At 35.8% G+C, this 24,682-nt stretch overlaps 4 protein-coding genes and 1 long non-coding RNA gene across 7 annotated transcripts; 3 read left to right on the top strand and 2 right to left on the bottom strand.

Moving 5' to 3' along the window:
* Window positions 1–864: 864 nt before the first annotated feature.
* Window positions 865–2,383, top strand: LOC114742728 (rac-like GTP-binding protein RAC2). The gene is made up of 7 exons (XM_028930951.1): window positions 865–1,002; window positions 1,087–1,174; window positions 1,257–1,366; window positions 1,438–1,501; window positions 1,608–1,672; window positions 1,777–1,842; window positions 2,095–2,383. Exons 1-7 carry the CDS (start codon window positions 904–906, stop codon window positions 2,191–2,193), a joined length of 591 nt encoding a protein of 196 aa, XP_028786784.1. The 5' UTR covers window positions 865–903; the 3' UTR covers window positions 2,194–2,383.
* A 1,771-nt stretch (window positions 2,384–4,154) lies between these two features.
* LOC114742730 (acyl-coenzyme A oxidase 3, peroxisomal-like) lies at window positions 4,155–9,418 on the top strand. The gene is made up of 13 exons (XM_028930952.1): window positions 4,155–4,615; window positions 6,216–6,333; window positions 6,439–6,546; window positions 6,647–6,819; window positions 6,986–7,085; window positions 7,196–7,270; window positions 7,368–7,498; window positions 7,626–7,761; window positions 7,840–7,959; window positions 8,357–8,503; window positions 8,603–8,707; window positions 8,786–8,887; window positions 9,017–9,418. Exons 1-13 carry the CDS (start codon window positions 4,161–4,163, stop codon window positions 9,263–9,265), a joined length of 2,019 nt encoding a protein of 672 aa, XP_028786785.1. The 5' UTR covers window positions 4,155–4,160; the 3' UTR covers window positions 9,266–9,418.
* A 2,402-nt stretch (window positions 9,419–11,820) lies between these two features.
* Window positions 11,821–16,636, top strand: LOC114742727 (acyl-coenzyme A oxidase 3, peroxisomal). The gene is made up of 13 exons (XM_028930950.1): window positions 11,821–12,385; window positions 12,694–12,811; window positions 12,917–13,024; window positions 13,126–13,298; window positions 13,393–13,492; window positions 13,597–13,671; window positions 13,768–13,898; window positions 14,808–14,943; window positions 15,022–15,141; window positions 15,553–15,699; window positions 15,799–15,903; window positions 15,982–16,083; window positions 16,211–16,636. The coding sequence occupies exons 1-13, from the start codon at window positions 11,931–11,933 to the stop codon at window positions 16,457–16,459; spliced, it is 2,019 nt and encodes a 672-aa protein (XP_028786783.1). The 5' UTR covers window positions 11,821–11,930; the 3' UTR covers window positions 16,460–16,636.
* A 1,999-nt stretch (window positions 16,637–18,635) lies between these two features.
* On the bottom strand, window positions 18,636–21,588 carry LOC114742726 (transcription factor VOZ1). 3 transcript variants are annotated; one of them, XM_028930946.1, is made up of 5 exons: window positions 21,477–21,588; window positions 21,048–21,357; window positions 20,661–20,819; window positions 19,524–20,178; window positions 18,636–19,331 (listed from the first exon to the last, which is right to left on the bottom strand). In XM_028930946.1, the coding sequence occupies exons 2-5, from the start codon at window positions 21,270–21,272 to the stop codon at window positions 18,949–18,951; spliced, it is 1,422 nt and encodes a 473-aa protein (XP_028786779.1). In that variant the 5' UTR covers window positions 21,273–21,357; window positions 21,477–21,588; the 3' UTR covers window positions 18,636–18,948. The 3 variants fall into 3 exon arrangements, with proteins under 3 accessions (XP_028786779.1, XP_028786782.1, XP_028786781.1); XM_028930949.1 differs by having other exon boundaries at window positions 19,524–20,160; window positions 21,477–21,583; XM_028930948.1 differs by lacking the exon at window positions 21,477–21,588 and adding an exon at window positions 21,451–21,465.
* A 942-nt stretch (window positions 21,589–22,530) lies between these two features.
* LOC114742725 (uncharacterized) lies at window positions 22,531–24,022 on the bottom strand. The gene is made up of 2 exons (XR_003739899.1): window positions 23,895–24,022; window positions 22,531–22,969 (listed from the first exon to the last, which is right to left on the bottom strand). It is a non-coding gene; the product is annotated as an uncharacterized LOC114742725 (long non-coding RNA).
* Between the last annotated feature and the right edge of the window lie 660 nt (window positions 24,023–24,682).

The raw sequence follows: 24,682 nt of genomic DNA, 5'->3' as shown, positions 1-24,682 counted from the left end.
CACAAATTAACTGGGTGAGATTGGAAGTTCTCTTTCAGTTTTCCTGTTCCGTATGAATGATGGCCTGAAATCCAGATCTCCGTTTAGCAGATTAAAAAAAGAAAAAAGGAAGAAAGATAATCTTCACAGTTGCAGTTGGTACTGCATAATATATTACGATGTATTAAAGTATATGTAAATGGTTATTTTATGAGAAAAGCTTTGCTTTGGTGATAAAACACATGATGGATCTCAATAACACCAACCACCAATAAAGTTAGATGAATCCACTAAGCCCCAGATCAAATTAGTGACTGGGAAACGAATGGTTTTCCGGTTATATTCACAGTTTCTGTCATCTTAATTATGACACTGGTTAATTCAAATTGATATGATGCTTAGTGAACCTCCCTTTTAAACCATCAACTCTTTTTTTTCTTGGTTCCTCCTCGTTGTAAATAATGCTTCTTCAATTTTGTTCAGATTCTATTGGTTCTCTTTTGTGCCACCAGTTCTTTGTTGGGCAAGCAATATTTATATTCTAAATACTCATAATTCAGTCTGTGCCTTGTACAATACTTAACCAACTGACACTAGTGCAGCACCAAACGCCTTCTTTCCTCATATAAAAGCAACGGCCTTCCCCTTAAAGAAACAGAAAGCCAAAGGCAATAATGGTAAAGATTAAAGACACAAACTAAAGTTGGTGCTTTGGGGCTCATCTTATTAAATGCTACCCATCCTCCCCCTCCATTCCTATTCAAATTCAAACTAACCCCTCTCTCTTTCTTTCTTTCTAAATATCCCCCCTCCCCTCTCCTTTTCGTAGTTCTACTTCAAAACTTTCAAGTGAAAGTGATATTCTTCTGGTCATGGGAGCAGCAAAACAGTAAAGTAAGGTGCAGAAAACAGAGGATTCTAGAAATGAACACAGCAAGGTTTATCAAGTGTGTCACTGTTGGGGATGGAGCTGTCGGAAAGACCTGCATGCTCATTTCCTACACCAGCAACACTTTCCCTACGGTATGACGCTCCATTGTTTGAGATTGTTTTGTCAATTTAGTTGAATGTTTTGTCTGATAAAAAGGACATTTTCTCCTTGGAAAGGACTACGTACCAACAGTTTTTGACAACTTCAGTGCAAATGTGGTGGTTGATGGCAGCACAGTTAACCTGGGATTATGGGACACTGCCGGTAAGTTAGCATAATTTAAGTAAGGTGGGTAATCGTGGGATTTAGCACACTTTCATGATCTAAATTTGCTTGATTGGTGCAGGGCAAGAGGATTATAACAGGCTTAGGCCTTTGAGCTACAGAGGAGCAGATGTGTTTTTGCTTGCCTTCTCTCTCATCAGCAGAGCCAGCTATGAGAACATCGCCAAAAAGGTTCTCCTCAAATGCACCAAACACAGCATTTTTCCAGAAAACAGAATCTGACACTGGGTTTTGTTTTGCAGTGGATTCCTGAACTGAGACATTATGCCCCAAATGTGCCAGTTATACTTGTGGGAACCAAGCTCGGTATTTTCAGCTAAAATTATAATTTACTGAAACTTGTATCAGTTTAAAGCTGCAAATTTGTGATCTGAAGTAGTAATGCAACTATACATGGTGGTAATTACTGCAGATTTGCGGGAAGACAGGCAGTACTTGATCGATCATCCTGGTGCTAAGCCCATAACTACTGCCCAGGCAAGTTCCTCCAAATTTTTTAAGGCTAACACAGTTTTTCTTCTAGGAGTATGAATAAAGTTTCTCTTAATTTCACAAATAAATCTTGTGTAATCTTTCAACAGGGAGAAGAACTGAAGAAGGCCATCGGTGCTGCTTCATACATAGAGTGCAGCGCAAAAACTCAGCAGGTTCATTTTTTCTTCTTTTTTCCATTCACTCATATCTCTAAATTTCTACAGAACTCTCTTTCTTATCATGAGTTTTTACAGTTCATTAGCATGATTATTAGTAATAAATTAAGGATTCAATGTGTGACAAAATGATAACAAAGATTAAGATGACTGATCTTAAGAAAGCTGGCATCAACTTGAACTAGAAACTTGGTAGTAAACTAAGAATTTTGCTGGAGCTTGATAGTGTGTATTTGCCCTAATATTCAGAATGTGAAGGCCGTGTTTGATGCTGCAATCAAGGTTGTGCTCCAGCCACCTAAGACAAGGAAAAGGAGAAAGAAGACCAGACCCTGTGTAGTCCTATGATTAGTGTTATTTTTTTCCCCCCGGTTCTGATCTTGTGATAATTTACAGCCTTCCAAGTTTTTTTCATCTGTTCAGATTGCCATCCTTGAACATGTGTACTTGTTCGTCTTTGTAATGCGGTCCTACTTCATGTTCTAAATGTATCTCCTGGATACAAGCATTGTTATTCAATATAATGATCAAATTAATTCTGCCTACTGTTTAATATAAGAACTAGTTTGATTTTTAATTTGATTCTAAATATAAGATCTCAGTTTACTTTATCTCTCATATTATCCATTTTTTCAAGAAAGTTCTTATAGTAGTTGTACATATTAAATGTTTCATCAAATGATAAAGATAACTAATACATATAATTAGTAAGGATATTTTAAGAAAGATAACAGCTACTTATTGCAAATAACTGACTTAACTAATTTTTTTAATCTACTCGTCAACTTTTATATTAAGAATTAGAGGTGGTATATCAGATATGACAAAAAAATATTGACTGCATTGTCCTCAATTTAGTTTGGCTGTTGGGACGATCCATTTTCGTTCAATGTGCTCATAGGGTCCTATATAACTAATATTGCATTTGTTGACCTCGGTTGTATAACCAGTTATAATGTCCTTCGTTTATATCTAGATCGTACTAAATATAACAAGACAAAAATATTTGTATCTTATTTCAAACATATTAGATAATATTTTAAATAATAAATTTCCAATCCTTATAACTTACAATTTAAAGACAAATTCCATCAAACTTGTTTTCATTTCAATTCACTGATTCACGCCTAAATTATGCTTGCAAAGTTACAGCTAAATAACCCCTTACAAAAATTTTGAGTTTAAAATAAAATATAAAAATAGGTTCTCTTGAGGCCATATGGAGCAAAGTAGTGGAGGAATGCTAGAATGGAATTGAGTTTAAAATATAAATATAACTATTTATGTATCGTGAACAACACACTTTAATCATTTATGACGATCTCTCCGAACAAGCACAGACTTATCGACAAATATCTTTTCTATTACGAAGACTATGGGGTCGCAAAGCTTATCCGGGAGATGTTTTTTATTTACATTCACGCTATTTGGAAAGAACCGCTAAATCAAGTTATCAGTTAAGTGAAGGAAGTATGACTGCTTTACCTATAGTTGAGACCCACGGGAGATTTTTCAACTTATATTCTTACTAATGTAATTTTCATTATAGATGGCTAAATATTCTTATCCGCCGATCTATTCAATGCTGGAATCAGACCTGTGATTAATTTGGATATTTCTGTCTCCAGAGTAGGATCTACAGCTCGAATTAAAGCCATGAAACAAGTAGCTGGTAAATTAAAATTAGAATTGGCCCAATTCGCAGAATTAGAAGCTTTTGTACAATTCGCTTTTGATCTCGATAAAACCACTCAAAATCAATTGACAAGAGTTCGATGGTTGTGTAAGTTGCTCAAACAATCCCAATCAACCCCTCTCATTGTGAAAGAACAGATAATAACTATTTTTACCGGAATGAATGGTTACCTTGATTCATTAGACTTTTGATGGGTTCAGCTCGTTTGCGAAAAAGACAAAGGAAAAAAAGAATCATATAGCATATGTCCGACGTGGCTTGGATTATATTGAACCAAAACAAAATTTTCGGATATCCATGCTTTTTGGGGGAAACTTCCCAAAAAAAAAAATCCTGTTTGACTTTGATGCGTCGACGTAACTACTAGCTAGGCTAGCTATAGGAACATGGGCAGAAGCCGGTTCTCCGCTGGGCGCGAAAAGAACAATGACAGTTATGCACATGATCATCATATTTTACATAACATATGATAGGAAGTCGCACACCAAATGAACGCTCCCCGATCCTTCCCCCGCCTTCTTCTTGAAGTCTCATTTTTCAGAAATTGTTAACGTATCACTGCTCTGTTTGACTTCTTCGTTTTTCTTCAAACTTCATAGCTTAGTTTCTTCGTTTTCCGATGGACCGTGCTTCATGGCGAACCCAGGTCCTTTCCAAGCACCTCCTTCACTCTTCTTCACCGGCGATTCTCCAACCCAACGCTTGCCTCCATTATTCTCCGCCGGAACTCTCCGCGCCCTTCGCTTTCGACATCAAAGAGATGCGGAACCTCATGGACGGTCACAACTTGGAGGATCGGGATTGGTTGTATGGTTTGATAATGCATAGCAACCTCTTCAACCCAAGGACAACGGGGGGAAGGGTATTCGTCTCGCCCGATTTTAACAAGTCCATGAAACAGCAAAGAGAGATGACTATGAGGCGCATTAAGTATCTATTGGATCGTGGGGTCTTCCGAGGTTGGCTTACTGGTACAGGGCCTGAGTTCGAATTGAGGAGATTTGCGCTCCACGAGGCTCTTGGGATGTATGACCATTCCATCTCCGTTAAGCTTGGTGCTCATTTTTTCTTGTGGTATGTTTTTTTTTTCTTAGTTGTATTCTTCTTTCTTTTTTTTTTAAAAAAATTTAACAGGCGTTTTTATCAAAATATTGTAAACAGTAAAAATAATTATCTGAATACTATGCTGTGGGAACTATTTATCAATATGCTGCATTTATGAGAAATCGGTTAAGCCGTAATGAATTTCTACTCTGACATTTATATTTTAAAAATAAAATAGAGAAACATTCTGGTCCAAAAAAAAAATAGAGAAACTCATTCGCCTCTTATGAATTTTCAATCTGATAATTTTCTTTCATTTAAAAAAAAAATTACAACTAAATACCCCATTTCACTAGATACTGCCCCGCCTCCCTCTGCCTTGTGAATTTTAGAGACAATTTTTGTTTACCAGCAGAATTTTAGAGACAATTACAGTTAATTACCTCCATCCCTTCCCATTTTCCCTCTACTCTATATCTCTTTCTAAATGAAAACATATGATTAGATTTTCTAAGAAAATTGCTTTTTTATCTTGATACTTAAATTTAGAGAAAATATTTATAGATCTTTTCCAATATATTCAAAATCGTTCTAGTAGTAAAAATAATAATAATAATAAATTTTTAAAAATATTTTTTGAGAAAAAGAAGGATTCAAGGATAAAATTTGAACAGCTGAATGAAAAATATGGGAAGTAAATTTTATTTTTATGTAACTAAAATAATGATTAAGAAATTAAAATTAAGAAATATCACTTAAAAAGTTCATAGTTTTTCATGTTTGTTTATCAAATTATTTTAAGTAATTCTGTGCATTTAAAGTTTTTAATATTTTAGCTATTTCATAAATGTAGAAAGTTATTAATTTTTTTCCTCTATAATATCCTTGATTTAGAGTAATTATAATAAAGATAGAAATTGACAAGGGCATATTTTATAATTAAATAGGTGTAGATTTTGAATATATTAGAAAAGATCTATAAATATTTTATATTTATTTAAATATTTTTCTCTAGATTTAAGTATCAAAATAAAAAATAATTTTTCTACAAAATCTACTCATGTTTTTATTTAGAAAGAGATGTAGAGTAGGGGGAAAATAGGAAGGGATGGGGTTATTAACTGAAATTTTCTCTAAAATTCAAAAAGCAGGGGAAGGCGATTTAGCTATAATCTTTGCTGAACATGAAAGAACATTGTCCGATTGAAAGTTCATTAGAGGGTCATTGAGTTACTTCTTTTTATTTTAAAAATATAGATGTCAAAATGGAAATTCATCATGACTTAAACGATTTCTAAAAAATGCAGCATATTGATAAATAGTTTCTATAGTATAGTATTTGGATAATTATTTTTACTATTTACAGTATTTTGATAAAAATGCCAATTTAACATGGATAAGCATTATGTTTTCGTTTCAAGGAGGGGTTTGAAGGGTGAGAAAAGTTGTTTGCATTGTCCTTGTAAATAAGAAAGAAGTTCACAGTTTGAGACATATGACATGCTGTTCTTACCCTTTTGTGAAAGACCACATATGTTGCTAGGAAAAGAAGAAATTATTTGCGTTTCCTAAATGTCAAATGTAACGAATGATCTAAGTTCTAGCATCTCTGATGTATAATGGATTTCAGGGGTGGAGGCATACGGTTGCTGGGAACCAAGCGCCATCACGACAAATGGTTGAGAGACACAGAAAATTATAAGATCGAGGGTTGTTTTGCTATGACCGAACTGGGCCATGGAAGTAATGTACGTGAAGGTTGCTTGATAAGGCTCGGGTATTTGGGTCCATGTGTCGCTCATTGTGGTTTGCTTTATCAGTTTTAACAATTCTTTCCACACTAATGTTTACAGGTTCGAGGAATTGAAACAGTGACTACCTATGATTCAAGCACTGGAGATTTTGTCGTTAATACTCCATGTGAATCAGCGCAGAAGTATTGGATTGGTGGTGCGGGAAAAGTGAGAATGCTTTAACATCATTCTTTTATAACCATTTTAGGATTCTATGTGTCATAAGATTGCTTTAGGATTAAATATTAATCCTTTTGTTTATATTCAGCATGCGACACACGCCATTGTCTTTTCGCAACTCAACATTAATGAAAGCAATCAAGGTGTCCATGCATTTATAGTTCAAATCAGGCACTCAGATGGAAACACATGTCCAAATATCAGAATAGCTGATTGTGGTCATAAAATCGGTTTAAATGGAGTTGATAACGGTCGTATATGGTAATAATCACTCTTTTTGTTTTTTACAGAGTCTATCTATGTACTCCTCCGGTTTTAAATATAAGACCCTTATACTACTGTATATAAAGGTCTTATATTTAGGACCGGAGGAGTAATTTTTATTTTAAAAATGTTAACCTCAGATGTTCTGGACACTTATATTTAGGTTTGACAACGTGAGAATACCCAGAGAGAATCTGTTGAATTCAGTGGCCGATGTTTCACCAAATGGCAAATACTTGAGTGCAATAAAGGATCCCGATCAGGTGATTATTTCATTGGAAGGATATTATCCTCTTCGGTCAGCTTGCATTTTTCTTCTCTCCATCAGTAATCCTTGCGAAATATCTTGTATTGAATGTCATTCTTGCTCCAGAGGTTTGCAGCATTCTTGGCTCCGTTGACTTCTAGCCGTGTGACTATTGCTGTCGGTGCCGTTTATACGTCCAAGGTAATGTACTTTGTGCCTTTGTTATGTCTTGAGCATCTGATCATGTTCCTACCAATCTTCAACATGTTACATTGTCGTATCAATTATTTGCTGCCAGATTAGCCTAGCCATTGCTATACGATATGCATTGACAAGGCGGGCCTTTTCTATTACACCGAATGGGCCTGAAGTTCTGCTGCTTGATTACCCAATTCATCAACAGCGTTTAATGCCTCTACTTGCAAAAGTGTAAGTTGTCCAATGACAGACATTATAATTTTAAAATAATGTATGTAGAAGGTCACTAGGCTGCTTCAACCATTGACAGATGCACAGCGGCCTAAGATGATGTTCATTTCCATCCTCTGTTCTGCAGATATGCAATGAGCTTTGCTGCAAATGACTTAAAAATAATGTATGTGAAAAGGACTCCTGAGTCAAATAAAACCATTCATGTTGTTTCTAGCGCTTACAAGGCTACTTTTCCATGGACTAATATGCGAATTCTTCAGGTAAGTATAGACATTATAGTAGGCTTGATATATTATTTGTTATTGACCTCATAAAATTTCTATTTTTGCAAAAACCAGGAATGTCGTGAAGCCTGTGGTGGACAAGGTTATAAAACTGAAAATCGTGTTGGTCATTTGAAGGGTGAATATGATGCGCAGTTAACTTTTGATGGGGACAACCATGTTCTGATGCAGCAGGTTCGATGCAGTATACTGATGATTATGATGTATTATAGCTATAAGCCCCATTTTTTCCAGCCGAGAAGTTACTTGTCTGTCCGGTGGCAAAGTAATAAATGAATTCTGGCAGCGAGGGTTTCCTATCCTACTTTACTGCTCGTTAGCGACAAAATATATTCTTAGGCTGACGTAATAGTCTAAACTACTAGGACTTTTGTTGTATTAACATTGGTGAATTCATTTCATATATCCTTAAGTTTTACCGCTTGGCTAGTTTAGCTGGGATATCTTGAGCTTCTATGTTGGCACCACTTGAGTTGCATGAGATTACTCATGCTAATTTTAAGCTTCCTTTCTTGCTTTTTTCTTTGTTCTATATGATGTATAAAATTCATGGGTGTATATTTTGACTCAGGTGAGCAAAGCACTTCTTGCGGAATACATGGCAAATCAGAAGAAAAACAAGCCATTTGCAGGTTTGGGATTAGAGTACATGAACAAACGTCAGTCTGCTATCCCATCACTGCTAACAAGTTCTACCATCAGGAGCAGCCAATCTCAGGTGATTTCATTGAACCTTCTCAATTTGGAGTAATCAGGTTGAAATTTACTACCTGACCCTATTATTTTTTGGTATATTGCTCACCTCTAATTTTCACAGATTGACATATTCCGTCTAAGAGAGCGAGATCTCTTGAGTCGTTTTGCTGCAGAGGTGTCAGAATATCAAGCTAAGGGAGAAAATGCACATTCTGCCTTCATTCAGGTAAGGATTCTTCCCTATTTTGTCAATTACCCTTCATCCGTTCCCTGTCTTATATTTTGAATCTCTTAATTGTTCCAGAGTTTTCAGCTTGCTGACGACCTGGGTAGAGCTTTCTCAGAACGAGCAGTACTGCAAACCTTCATGGATGCTGAATCTACTTTACCCGCTGGTTCCTTGAAGGTAAATCTCGATTTTTTCCCCCCCTTCATTTGACATGCGTGCTATAAAATGCAGCTAGGTTTTTTGGATACTGAGTTCAACAGGTTAAACAGGCTCATCTACTCATATTTGCATTTGTTTAACCGGCAGAACATATTAGGGCTTTTGAGATCCTTGTATGCTTTGATTTGCTTGGATGAAGATGCTTCCTTCCTCCGATATGGATACTTGTCAAGAGATGAAGCTATTGCAGTGAGGAAAGAAGTGACAAAACTCTCTTCTGAACTTCGACCTCATGCACTGGCCCTTGTCAGTTCCTTTGGTATCCCTAATGCTTTTCTGAGCCCCATTGCGTATGACTGGATCGACTCAAATTCGTGGGCTTCTGTTGAACATTAATTGCTGATGCAAAATTTCGGTGCTTAAGATGTTGTCATTGGTAGTGTGTTAACTAGATACATTTTCCCGTGTAATATATGGAGTGTGAAGAATAAGTTTTAACACAACTTGTTACAATTTAGCTTGTATGTAATAGCAGTTTGATAAATAAAACTGCCATCAGCAAGGGATTGTGTTGTTTAATGGTCTGTGGATAACGTAAACAGGAATATATGTATGAGTTGTGTGAGCTTCTACAAGCCATAAGCAGTTTATTTTGAGGAGAAGCCCAAGTTCAAAAATTTGGATTGTTTGGCACAATTTGTGAGCTACCGTGTTTGAAGGAAATGCACAATTGAAAATAAGTTGAGAGAATGAGCTTTTTAGAAGAAGTAGCTTATGGACCATGACGCTCATGAAAAGGCTACTGATGCTCACGTGAAGACTTCTGCTATTCTTGTCATTTTTCTTGTCTTGATATCTTTCATTGTTTTATCTTGAATCATAGTTTGAGACCTCGAGTGGTATTTTTCATTTCTAATTTAAGACTTGAGTTCATTTTAATTTAATTGGTTTTTATCATAATTTCTTTAATTTTTATTTGTTAGATTTATTTTTGAATATGAATTATGCGTGTCTCACTTTATATTTACAATAACTTTTTATGATTTTTTTTAAAGTTTTAAAATTTAATTCACCTATTAAATTTCACTTCTTCATATTAAATTAATTTAAATTCATTGTATTATGTAAATTTATTTTTTTAATCATGTTTCATTATTTATTAAAATTCATATCTATTTTGATAATTTTACAAACAAACTTATTTTTATTCAATCATAGTTCAAACAACATTTTATCTAATCTAATTTTTACAAACTAATTTTTTTAAACTCCAATTCAAATACAATTACCTAGTTTAAATTTTACTTAATTTTACTTTTCTAAAAATTAGATTAGAAATAAACTATTTTTTCTACGACCAATCCAGACGGATCGTGCATTTATTCTTTATAACTGGCGATGATTAGTGTTACTGTATTTGGCCAAAAAAGAGTTGCTGTTTCAGAATGTATATGATAAAGTTTCTCCTTACTGTCTTTCGCCAATTTCACAAATCCTGATTAACTACGTGAGCGTAGTTGAATTGAATCTACCCGTCAAACTCATTAACTTCGTTGGCCCCGGAAAACTTAAAAACCCAAAAAAAAAAAAGCCTCTTTAACTCTTTTTTTTTTTAATTAATTCCAAAAGCTATTTTACTTGATGTCAATGACTAGTTGTTCCAATAATAATGTTACTTACAACATTTGGATAAGGTTCTGAATTAAAACTCGGTGTTGATGTGTTTGTGTGTGAATGCATTTAATTATATTATATAAAAAAACCTTTTTTTGGCCAAAATTATATTAAAAAAAACTTGAACACTATTGTTTTGACTTTATTAGAGCACCGATGGGAAGAAAGATAGATGCAGCGGCCTAAACGAAAAATCATCGAGTTTATTTTCCCTTTTGCAAGCTGCGTACCGGCCGCATCAATATGCTTTTATAATTTTTTTTTTTTTGGTGGCACGTACCAAAATGCCTTTATGCGCGTTCCGTCCAAATAAGTTCAATTTAATGAAAATAGAGTGAATCAGATAACCTTGTAAATTGCATACTTTCATTAAATGAATTCTCCCTTGCTTCGTATTAATATTATCATCTTTACTACTCCTCCGGTTCTTAATATAGGACTCAATTATTGATTAGTTTTGTTCCTAAATATAAGGCATATTTATCATATTTATTAATTTTCTCTAAATTATCCCTATGAATACTCTCTCAACCATAATCAAGTAGAAGAGGAAGAGAGGGTATTAAGAAAGATGATTATGGTATTTTAGGAAAAACGTGTCACATTTCTTATAATTAACTAACTTACCTAACTTCCTTAATCTAATCAAATTAGTTAAATGGGTCTTATATTAAGGATTGGAGGAGTATTATTTTTTCATTAACACCTTATTCCATTTAAAAAAAAAAGTAACGTAGTGTAAAACTTGTAAGGTTCGAAGTAAATAGCCCATTACAAGCGTTTTAAGTTACAACTAAATGATAATTATATAAAATTAGACCGGACTGTATTTTAAGTTATCCCTCACATCCAAATTATTCTCACTGAGTTAGAACTAAATAAATAACCCCTTACAGGTATTTGAAGTTTAAAATAAAATATCAAAATAGGTTTAAAGGTGGAATGGGACATCAGTTGGGGGCTTCTCTTCAAAATGGATCGAGCACTGCAATTGTAAACTGTTAGATTAAATTCGTTAATTTAGATTGGAAAGTTTCTTGATATTTAAATCAATCTGCGTAATTAAAATTTAATTTAAATCGTTCCTTTTTTTTTTTTTGGGGCTGCGATGAAGGCACGGTGGGGGGCAAAATCAGGGCCGAATAGCCCAAAGCCAGTTTTTTTTTTTAATTGGCTTTTTTTTTTTCACCTAAAATCCGGTTCGACGGGGTTAGGTAGGGACGAAAGTCGGTTCTTAATTTCGCGCGAACAAGCTATAGGGGCATGATTATCCTTCCCCGCCTTCTTCTTAGAAGTCTCAATTTTGAGATACTACCATTGTTAACGTCACATTATCTCTGTTTGACCTCTTGGTTTCGCCTTCATAGCTTAGTTTCTTCGTTTTCCGATGGATCGTGCTTCATGGCGAACCCAGGTCCTTTCCAAGCACCTCCTTCACTCTTCTTCGCCGGCGATTCTCCAACCCAACGCTTGCCTCCATTATTCTCCGCCGGAACTCTCCGCGCCCTTTGCTTTCGACATCAAAGAGATGCGGAACCTCATGGACGGTCACAATTTGGAGGATCGGGATTGGTTGTTTGGTTTGATAATGCATAGCAACCTTTTCAACCCCAGGAGGTTGGGGGGAAGGGTCTTCGTCTCGCCCGATTTTAACCAGTCCATGGAGCAGCAAAGGGAGATGACTATGAGACGCATTGAGTATCTATTGGATCGAGGGGTCTTCCAAGGTTGGCTTACCGGTACAGGGCCTGAGTTCGAATTGAAGAGATTTGCGCTCCACGAGGTTCTTGGGATGTATGACCACTCCATCGCCATTAAGCTCGGTGTCCATTTCTTCTTGTGGTATGCTTATCATTTTCTCAGTTGTATGCCTTTTTCTTTCTTTAACATCGGTGAGCATTTTGTTTTTGTTTTTTTCTTTTAAGGAGGGGTTCGGAGGGTGAGGAAAGTTGTTTATATTGTCCTTGTAAATAAGAAAGAAGTTCATAGGTTTTGAGGCATATGATATATGTTGTTTTTCCCCTTTTGTGAAAGACCACATATGTTGCTAGGAAAAGAAGAAAGGAAGAAATTATTTTGCATTTCTTAAAATTGTCGAATGTAATGGATGATCTAACTGCTAGTGTCTCTGATGTATTAATGGATTTCAGGGGTGGAGCCATACGGTTTCTGGGAACGAAGCGCCATCATGACAAGTGGTTGAGAGACACTGAAAATTATATGATCAAGGGTTGTTTCGCTATGACTGAGCTGGGCCATGGAAGTAATGTAGGTGAAGGTTGCTTGATAAGGCTTGGGTATTAGGGCCCATGTGTAGCTTATTATGGTTTGCCTAGTCAGTTTTAATAATTTTTTCCATACTAATGTTTATAGGTCCGGGGAATTGAAACAGTTGCTACCTATGATTCAAGCACTGGAGAGTTTGTCATTAATACTCCATGTGAATCAGCTCAGAAGTATTGGATCGGGGGTGCGGGAAAAGTGAGAGTGTTTTTACATCAATTTTTTTTATGGTTATTTCAGGAATCTATGCGTCATAACATTGTTTTATGATTGATATTTTTCCTTTTGTTTGTACTCAGCATGCAACACACACCATAGTCTTTTCGCAACTCAACGTTAATGGAAACAATCAAGGTGTCCATGCGTTTATTGCCCAAATTAGGGACTCAGATGGAAACACATGTCCAAATATCAGAATAGCTGATTGTGGTCATAAAATTGGTTTAAATGGAGTGGATAATGGTCGTATATGGTAATAATTACTCCTTTTATCTTTTACAAGGTCTATCTAAGTAATGTTTATTTTAAAAATGTTAACCTCAGATGTTCTGGACATTTATATTTAGGTTTGACAACGTGAGAATACCCAGAGAGAATCTGTTGAATTCAGTGGCTGATGTTTCGCCAAATGGCCAATATTTGAGTACAATAAAGGATCCCGATCAGGTGACTATTTTATTGGAGGGATAATGTCCTCTTTGGTCTGCTTGTATTTTTCTTCTCTTCATCAGTAACCGTTGGTAAATGTTTGAATGTCATTCTTGTTCCAGAGGTTTGCAGCATTCTTGGCTCCTTTGACTTTTGGACGTGTAACTATTGCTGTCAGTGCTGTTTACACGTCCAAGGTAATGTACTTGTGCCTTTATTATGCCTTGGGCATCTGATCATGTTCCTACCAATTTTCAACACCTTACATTGTCAGATCAATTATCTGCTGCCAGATTAGCTTAGCCATTGCCATACGATATGCACTGACAAGGCGGGCCTTCTCTATTACACCAACTGGGCCTGAAGTTCTACTGCTTGATTACCCTATTCATCAGCAGCGTTTAATGCCTTTACTTGCAATAGTGTAAGTTCTCCAGTGACAGAGATTTTTATTTTATTGAATTCCTTCAGTGAGCAACATTTAGTCAGGAATAATTTGAGGGGCCATTTCTTACTGTTCTCTGATTTTCTGACTTGTGATGTAACATACACCATTTAAGAGTAAATCAGTCGGCAACATGAGGGCCCCAAGCTCTTTTGGCTTTTGCTTTCCTTTGAAAATTTAGAGGAATGTCAATCTAATTTAATATAGTTATTGTTTTCAGGTGTTTGCTAAATTGTTTCTGTTACTATTAGGCAGATACTGGTTGTTATGCAAGGACCCAAGGATATAAGTGTGCTATGAAATGAGAAAACTTGAATGGCACGAAATTGCTTCTTGCCTGATACAATTGATGATTCATTCCAAGATGTAAATTTAAGATAGGACTTGTGACTTTGTTGTCAATATTAAGGCATGAAAAATAGCTAGGGAGGTCCATAGGTTCTTTTGATGAGGCTGCATATTTATTTTATTCAATTTTTGCTTTCAGGCACCATATACTTAGTTATGCCATTAAGATCTGTCTCAATTATGTTAGACCACCCGGAGATTTTTTTTCCTTAAAGGTTTGCAGAGAACATTTTATGAAATTTTGAATGAATAATGAAGGGATAGGTGCATGTTTCTTCAACTCAATGACGAACCACCATATTGAATGAATTATAAGCATGGAATGTATTAGGCAGCAAAGTGTATTAATGTTGGACTTTGCCTTCACGGCATACAGATGCAGATGCATTGCTGTTTTTTCGTTCTATTTCCTCTATGTTACCAATTTTCCCCGACTCTGTGAACATGGTACAAGGTCACTATGCGGGTTAAACCATTGACATATGCATAATGGCCCAAGATGGTACCTGCCGATGGTCATTTCCATCCTCTGTTGTGCAGATATGCAATGAGTTTGGCGGCAAATGACTTAAAAATGATGTATGTGAAAAGGACACCTGAGTCAAACAAAACCATTCACGTTGTTTCTAGTGCGTACAAGGCTACTTTTACATGGAATAATATGCGAATTCTTCAGGTATGCATAGAAATTATGGTTAGGTTGATAAATTATTTGTTATTGACCTCACAAAAGTTTTGTTTATGCACAAACCAGGAATGTCGTGAAGCCTGCGGTGGACAAGGTTATAAAACTGAAAATCGTGTTGGTCATTTGAAGGGTGAATATGATGTGCAGTCAACTTTTGAGGGGGATAACCATGTTCTGATGCAGCAGGTACGATGCAGTATACTGTTGATTGTGATGTATGATACTTAAGCGCAACTTTTTCTAGCCTAGAAGTTATTTGTTGTGCTGGTGCAAAGTAGTGAGGGCTTCCTATCCTACTTTACTACCCATCAGAGACGAAATATATTCTTAGGCTGACCTAATTATCTGAACTCTTAGGTCTTTATGGTATATTGACAGAAATGAATTCATTTTATATGTCCTTGAATTTTATTGTCCAGTTTACCCAGGATATTTAGAATTTCTTGGAATTTGAGATTCGCGAACCTTGTTAGGCAGTTAGGGCTTCTGTGATGGCACCATTTGAGTTACATGAGATTATTCATGCTAGTTTCTTTGTCTTCTTTTTCTGTGTTCTATATGATGTATAAAATTCATGGTTGCTATATTTTGACTCAGGTGAGCAAAGCACTTCTTGCAGAATACAGAGCAAATCAGAAGAAAAACAAGCCATTTGCGGGTTTGGGATTAGAATACATGAACAAACCTCAGCCTACTATCCCCTCACTGCTAACAAGTTCTACCATCAGGAGCAGCCAATCTCAGGTGATTTCATTGGACCTTCTCAATTTGGAGTGATCAGGTTGAAATCTACTACCTGCCTCTATTATTTTTTGGTACATTGCTTACCTCTTATTTACACAGATTGACATATTCCATTCAAGAGAGCGAGATCTCTTGAGTCGTTTTGCTGCAGAGGTGTCAGAATATCAAGCTAAGGGAGAAAGTGCAGAGTCTGCCTTCATTCAAGTAAGGATTCCTCCCTGTTTTGTCAACCACCCTTCATCCATTCCCTGTCTTATAGTTTGAATCTGTTTACTGTACCAGAGTTTTCAGCTTGCTGAGGACTTGGGTAGAGCTTTCTCAGAACGAGCGGTACTGCAAACCTTCATGGACGCTGAATCTACTTTACCCGCTGGTTCCCTGAAGGTAAAACTCCGAGTTTTCCCCCCTTCATTTAACTGCGTGCTATAAAATGCGGCTGGGATTTTTGGATACTGAGCTCAAGAGGTTAAGCAGGCCCATGTACTCATGTTTGCTTGTGTTTAATCTGCAGAATATCTTCGGGCTTTTGAGATCCTTGTATGCTTTGACTTGCTTGGATGAAGATGCTTCCTTCCTCCGATCTGGATACTTGTCAAGAGATGAAGCTGTTGAAGTGAGGAAAGAAGTGACAAAACTATCTTCTGAACTCAGACCCCACGCACTAGCCCTGGTCAGTTCCTTTGGTATTCCTGATGCTTTTTTGAGCCCTATTGCTTATGACTGGATCGACTCAAATGCTTGGGCCTCTGTTGAACATTAACTGCTGGTGCAAAATTTCTGTGCTTATGATGTTGTATTTAGTATTTTGTGTCAACTAGACACATTTTCCCATGTAATGTATGGAGTTATATATTCATAATTATGAATAACGCAACTTGTTACAAATTTGTAATATATCCAACTGATCCTATTTATAAGGTACTTCCAGCATATTTCACACATACCAGGAAAAATCTTAAAATGCATTAACTTTTTATTAAAATATTATAATTTTTTAACTTTACCCATATTTAATATATACACCTTTTAAAAGAGATAACTGCCTACACTATAATAAATGAAGGACAAAATAGTACATTCACACTGAAAATTTAATTAAATGACTTATGAATAGAAGGGGGAAAAAAAACATTCTCTTTCTGTGTTATAAATAGGACTAGAGGAGTATATGGATATGTTGATATGGAAGTGTAACATTTTAACGTTTATGCTTTACGCAATAGCAATTGGATTAATAAAGCTACCGTCAACAAGAGATTTTAATGTTTATGGTCTGTTTGTAACATAAGCAGGATTATGTTGATGAAGTGTATTTATTCGTTATAACTGACGATTATTATGAAGTGGTACTGGTTTTGGAAGTATATGATAAAATTTATCTGTTTTTTTAGTTATTACGATTAGAGGCTGTTTTGCCTGTAACTGTGTTATGAAGTGTATTTTGTGCGTTTGGAACCCCCCCCTCCCCCAAGTATACTCTCCCTTTATTTTTATTTTTTTTAAAGGAAAAAGAAGTTTAGTAAGAAGATCACTTTTCAGTTTATAACCAACACGAAAAAGAATTCGTATATTTTATTCAAGCCCGACGTGCACTATTACGCAAGACGCATCCGACGAATATTTACGAGCAACCTTATGCATAACCCTCGTCTTAACGTAATTGAAACTGTGGAAGGTTTCTCGTCACGTCTACACAAACCTGAATTTACCGTCAGGTCTTTTGAACCCAACATCCATGATTGGCTTGAGCTTTTGTATTCAAGCTTGATTCTATTTCTAAGCCTTGAAAGCATATCCCCTCAAATTATCACATCGCTGCGAATTTGACCATCTTTACGTAGTGTATGCCACATTGATAACCAAGAGGCCGAAGTACTTGTATTTGCAAAGCTGTGAGAACTCCGGTGGATAATGACGACGTGAATTAAATTACGTGATTTTGAATGTAAGTGCTTATGTTTTATGTTTGTAATTGTTGGTATAAGATAATTTATATTAAACGCAAAATAATAGCATATTACATTCAACCTTGCCTGCTTTATACTTTAAAATTACAATAAGATCTGTGCTTTATGTGCTCATGCTTTCTGATTTCTACTTTCAGCCGGCGCTGCGTGATATATTTAGAGGGTGTTTGGATATAATCCCAAACCATGGTTTGGAGACCCAAACCAAGGTTTATCCCTAAAAACATCCAAACACCCCTCAGTTTTTTGAAACCATGGTTTTGTCATGAAACTATGGTTTGCCCATCAAAACTGTGGTTTTGTGATAAGTCAAAATTTTTCGCTTTTGGAATGAAAGATGGACGTTGTCAGTGAGGAGCCCCATCATTTCACACCTCACATTTCTCCTTCTTTCTCCTCCCTAATTCTTTTTGCCTTTTGACCGGTCCTTCTGCTTTTAAAATAATATTTTTCTGTTGAATTTTTTTTATTTTTTTAAAAACATTTATTCTTATATTTTATAAATATATGTAAAATTATTAACAATTAATTAATACACATATTAACAATTAATTAATATATTATTAATTATGTTGGTAAAAAATATATTAATAATTTTATTTCTTCAAATTAAAATATATCATAAAATCTATTTTTTATGTAATTATCATATTAACTTATATCTTTTTTGAGTAATTTGTATATATAAAAAATGTTTCTGATAACAACTATCTAAACACTCTTATTTCTCAGAATTACTTTTCCACAAAATCTATTCTTCATAAAATCTATTCTCTCCATAATCTATTCTTCAGAAACTATTTTTCAAATCATAGTTTGGTTTCATCTAAACACCCCCTTATTTGAGAAACGAAAACATCCACACACAAAATTAAATCTAAAGGTGAAAAAATACTACTGAGGGTACGAGTTTTTCATAACGCCGCTTCATGAGAATCACTTACATTACATTACCCTCGAGAATGAGCATTTTATCATCAAGAAAGAATTAACTGATTCCTTATTAGTTGACTTGACATGACACCAATATCCAAAAGCAGCATAGTAGCTAGGGAAGAGATGAGCTTGTGAGTGGCAAATTGAAACACAAGATACTGATATGACCGTTTCCAATGAATGGCAAGAGTTTCCAAATGCTATATCTTGCATAGTCAAATATTTACATTTGGCAAAACCAACCTATGGAGTATTTTCTTTTTCTAAACTTTTCATGAGATGCTATGTTTCCAAACCCAGAATAGGTCATCCGTTATCCTTCAAGTAGGATCTTTGGTCATTTTCTTCACGGAGCATCGGCACTTAGCTTTCCCATCTTGTTCTGTATATCAGCAAGAGATTCCTTCGTCACTTTTCCTTTAGGACTTTTCTTTTTATCTACAAGCTTTAATTCCAGTCTGTATAATGCGTAACCATCATACTTATTGACCGTATATTCGTACAAATGCCACTCAAGATAACTTAGGGGCTGAGGGTCCATGTAATAGGACCTCTTCTGTCCCTCATATTCCTTCATCACTTGCTTCCTTGATTCATGCCAGCCACGTCCGCTGTAATCGGGGAGTGATCTTTGTTTTCTATTTCCACTATCAAAAGCCCTTCTAGGCTTGTCAAAAAACAGCCATTCCCGCACCGTTTCACCCTTGAAAAGAGAAAGATCAAATAACTCTGCAACAACAGAGAGAAGCCGATAATTCAAACTGAACAACACTGACAACTAATTGCATTGAACAGCACATGGATGGGGGGGGGGGAATTCCGCCACACTTGATCCAAGCAAACCTGATGCTAGAAGCATATAAAAGATAACATGAACAGGTTACACAGAGATACAAAGAATAAGAGTTCATGCAAACTTACCAGGAGCATTCCAGGGGGATTTAGTTGAAGCAGCACCTTCACAATTGGGGATGCCCACCTCCTTACCTAGTGTCTTCGCATTAACAGCAGCGAACAAAGGACCATCCTTAACATCAATGCCCCCAGGACGCAAAATTGGAGTCATGCCGGGAAGACCCTCATTATTTGCCAAAATCTCATGAGAACTGCAGCAGTAGTCCTGGCAACATTTTAACCCTTGAGCTGGCCTAAAGCAATCCCATAAAGCACATTTTGGGCCTAAAAAAGCAGAAGGTGGAGGGCATATATTCGGAAGAATATTAGGCAAAAAATCCTCTCCAGACTGTTGGATATCATCAGCTCCAACAAACACATCGCAATCAAAATCCTCATCTAAAGTAAATTGATCTGGGTCTGTGCTTTTTATGGCTGAATTTTGCCTGCATTCCTGATATATATTGCACAGTTCAATCAAATCAGAGTTATGACCTCCTCTGAAGTAATTTACATCTTGATTCAAACTGAGTTGATGGTTATCCGGTTGAGTAATCATATCTAAGCTATTAACAGCATTTTTTCTGTTTGGAGTTGGAGCAGCGCCTTCATATTGGCAAAAGTCTTCCAGAACATGACCTTGTTGGTTCTCATCAGAACACTTCTGCGATGTACATAGTATCTATTAATAATAGACAAAATCAATAAAGAACAGCAGACAAGTGAAAGATGAACTAGTTAAAGCTTTGAAAGGACAGAAAAGACAAAGTGGAATATTTCTATACGCATATCCTTCTCATATTTCCTTTTCCTTTACCATGATTTTGTTAATATTGTCGTTAAACCTCAACCAACAAATTTCTTTACAAGTTTAAGTCAACAACTCAAATCAAGAAACCTGGCGTCTTAGCCAATGGGTTTGCATGGGTAAGCTATAAGGCCACACAGGCACCCGTTTAGCACTCATCCATTATGCTACAATACAACAAATCACACATTCTTTATGATATTCTTTGACTTAAAAAGAAAAAATTATACAGAAAGCATAACACTAGTTAGCATAATAAGTGATAACAATAAATTTTGTCGTTCTCAAATCAATAATCAGCCAAGCAGTCACTATAAACCATAAAAAGGCCTCTAGAACTATTGAAAAGAACTCACTTCCTGAAATGATGAACGGTTGGTTTCGTTGATGTTATGAAGATCTGGCTCAGTCTTCAATGGCGCACTCTTTGCCAGTTCACTAGTCGCATCGTCTTCCTCCTCAAGCTCTTGCAAAAGCTGGGCCAACTCCTCAGAAAATAATCCAAGATTTCCATCCTAGAAAATACCGACATATATTTTGATATTTACAAATCTTTAAGAGAAGGATAAAGTATCTATCAATGGACAAATATGTTCTCCCCCAAATAAATGACGCGAGTATAAATTTTCACACTTCAGCACTACATGATTGTTTCTTTCATAAGAAGCTTTTCAGCATGTTAATTTTGATGGGGGAGCCTCAAAACAAACAGTTATTAAACTTTACCTAAATTAGATACATACAGCTAAGGAGGAGGCTGGAGATGGCGCGTTCAATTCTGTTTTCCACTCTTGAAGAGTCTGATGCACCAGCTCCTCGTAGATAATTATATCATTAGACCTATTCTCTTCTCTTGCAGATCGAAGCTTGGTAAAGATTCCTTGAAGATCATCAACCAATTGTTTAGCCTTATTTTTCATGGATGGGTCAGAGGAAGATCCATATTTGTTCTTCGAAGTATCGTCCATTGTTCACTTGGTGTAAATTTTAGAAACTCCACTAAATTGCTTTCAAAAAAGAAACGAGACTATTGAACTCGAACCCCTCAATGATCTATTCCAGGAATAAAAATAAACAGTTATTAAGTCATCATACGTTAATTTCACCAAGTTCGAAACTTGAATCAGACACGACAAAGCGACATACGTACAAACAGGATATTCGAGAATCACCTGGAAGAATAGCTTCGGGGAGCGTAGCCAGTACTCCGAATTGGAACAAGATCGTGGGAGATAATGTGCTGTTCCCGGGAAAAAGCAGAGAGTTGCGTACTCCCAACGCCCCGATGCAAATCAAAATTCCCGATGTGTCCCTACTTTGGTCGTTAGGGCGTAGACCCTGTTTTCCGCGAGTCGGTAAGCATTACCCGCCGCCGTTTTGGTGCGATTTTAATTTTATGGGACTCGCACTAGTATATTTATAAAATAATGATGATAATATATTTATCTCTAAGATAAAAATTAACTCTTTTAATTCCGGTAAAAACAATTATTTCTTTTAATTAACAATATCCAAGTCAGCATTTCTAGGTTGGATAATTCATTTTCTTATCATTTTTAATAAAAGTCAATATACTAGTGTTATTACACCAATGTAGATGACGTAAAAATTATGATGAATCATATAATTTGAATTTTCTTACTTTATATTTCATATAAATCATACGGTTCGTATTCTAGCTATAAAATCATTTTTAAAGAATAATTTTTACATTACTTGTCAAAAGTTTAATTTAATAATAATCTTATTCCAAAAAACATGGATTACGCATATCAATTTAGATATTGTAAATTTGATAATTAATTGCAAATAATTAGGGGTGTTTTAAATGCTTGATCTGATTGGTAACTCATTTTTCAGTAAATTTATTTATCCTAACTATCATTAAAATTGATCCTGTTGGATCAAGCTGTCATTCCTTTAAAAATTTCTGGCCTCATCTAACCTCATTGGGCTAAATTGGTTGGATTCTCAATGTGGAATCTGGATGATACAATATGCAACAGATACAAAATAATATTAAATATCACAAATATATGATATAAAATCTCTTCTGCAGATAATCTTAAAATCGATTTATTAAGCATATTAAAATTATATCAATTTTATGTATTTAAAATTGATATTAATATTAATACTATCAACAAAAATAAAACTTACGCAAGACAAAATATTAATCTTCAACTCTCTCAATATACTACCTCTGATCCTAATTATAAGACCTCATTTGTAGTTTACAAATAAAGTCTTATAATTAATATCAGAGGTAATAATATATGTTGCGCAGATTATGATCATTTTCATTTGTCACCGGTCAGTACTTGATGAACGAGCAAGGACTATACGGCTCGTGATTCTGAGTTTTTCAGATAATCAGTGGAGATAATAATTCCCAAAAAAAAGAAAAAGAAAAAAAGCAAAAAAAAAAAACGGGTCAGCGAAAGAAGGATTACACAGGAGGTCAACCAAGTGATGGAATTGGTTGAGAACAAATCCAGTTCAAGGCTCACTGCCCTTGAGAAAAACCCAGGGTAAAGCAGCAAAGTTTCAGGATGAATTTTGCATTTGTGGAGGAGACGATCAAACTCAAATCATTGCAAGCATTAAGAATTCCCCACAAGTATCCTTTAAAAAGAATGTAGTCTTGCGGAGGCTGTTGATCTCCCTGAAAAAAGATGGTAAGAATAAGAACAGAGCGACTAGCCCATTAACAAAAAACTTATGGCCTTCCGCATGATCATGTCATCAAATATAAAAATTACATATGAAATTGCTTGAGCAGAAACTGAATAATATAACAAGACAAAGATACAGCACCCAAAAGAATCAGTAGCAGAGGCATCTGTCTGGTGTGTTTCCAGGCAGAAGAGGTGAAACATAATGGGCGGGATAGTCTTGTAGAGTAAGAAAAGACGATGACAAACTACTAACTAGATAAGACGCAAACTTGAACACATGATTGATGGTATATTTATGAAATAAAGATGAGAAGCCCCTGTACGTTTCTCTGCTGCATCCCCTTGGCATTGGGGCCATAATCAGAGGGGCCTTCCCCTCCCCCTTCCTGTAAAATTAAATTTACTATACCGGAAAGGAAGCAATCACCGCAATGAATAAAGGATTGAAGAACAAGAAAAGATGTATAGTTAAATGGGACTGCCATGAAAAATTTACTCTCCTGCTGTTCAACTAAGATAAATCATATGGGCACCCCTGAGAGCACAAATCGTAGCAGGTGAATGGAAACAAAAGATTGATAACAAAACGGTGGATAATCCAAATGCTTAAACAATGTTGTTTCTAGCAGAATTTGCCACCAGAAAGAAACTTCCGGTGAGAAGTACGAAATTACAAAACGGTCATCAATAAGTTGGCTTTTGGTTATTACGGTTTTGCATATAGTGTTCCACCTGACCAACCCACCCAAACAACCCCCCGGGGGGGCCCCTGAGGGGAGGGAGGACACCAAAAAAAAAAAAAAAAGATAACTCAGCTTGTGAGCATCATGCTGTCACATCCCGCACGTTCAGCCAAATTAGATATGTTCCTAACCAAGAACTACGGCTCAAGTAAAATTAGCTAATACTTACCACATGCTATGCACAGTCCCAATTGCAACAATTAGCTGGGACTTTTTTGTCTGTCTTCACTTGCATGAGTGTGCCTGAAGTTAAGGATGCCAGTTTGTCTCGTCCTCTAGCAAGTTCTTCCAGCTCTTCGAGCTTTTGTTTAAGAAGTTCAACTTCTCTGGCTAGGTTTCATTCCCATCCTTTATAGCCTATAAAGTCATAGGAAGAAAAAACATTTTAGAGTAAAATGTTGTGTCCCCGAACAACTTACATCCCCTTCCTATGGAAGGTAAAAAAGAGATCAATAATGCATCCGATTTTCAGTGTAAAACTTCCACAAGCTCTGACAGATGGTAAAAACAGATGCCAATGGCACCAAATATAAGGATTACAAGGAGACCAATTTGGCTTCAGTAAGTCCTTCATAATCTACCCTCATTAGACAATATACAAAAGTGGGAGAAAGTATCAAGGCCAACCTGCATTCCTGTCTACGTATTTCCTCCTTCCTTGCTTCTGATCTCGAACTTCTTTGCACCTCAAAGATGACAGCAGCTCCTGCAACCTAAATAAAAGGAAACTGAATTTTTATATGTCGTAACTCCTTTTAGAAGAACTTCTGATGAAGATGGGGCTTAAGATAATTTGCACCCAGAAAGAAATTGGCATATATTACTATTCTTGCAAGGATGAATTAAGGCAAATCAAACAGTGATTGTAAGATAACTAAAGCCTATAATCTGACTTGGCAGCTGAGACCAAATTACAGAAAGTACTACTGCTACAAATAATTTCAAGATTTAGTCTGG

This window comes from Neltuma alba, unplaced genomic scaffold (genome assembly GCF_004799145.2).
Source record: "Neltuma alba isolate B1F8T4 unplaced genomic scaffold, ASM479914v2 tig00003866_pilon, whole genome shotgun sequence".
Lineage (NCBI taxonomy): Eukaryota > Viridiplantae > Streptophyta > Magnoliopsida > Fabales > Fabaceae > Neltuma > Neltuma alba.
This window is presented reverse-complemented; position numbering and strand designations above follow the sequence as displayed.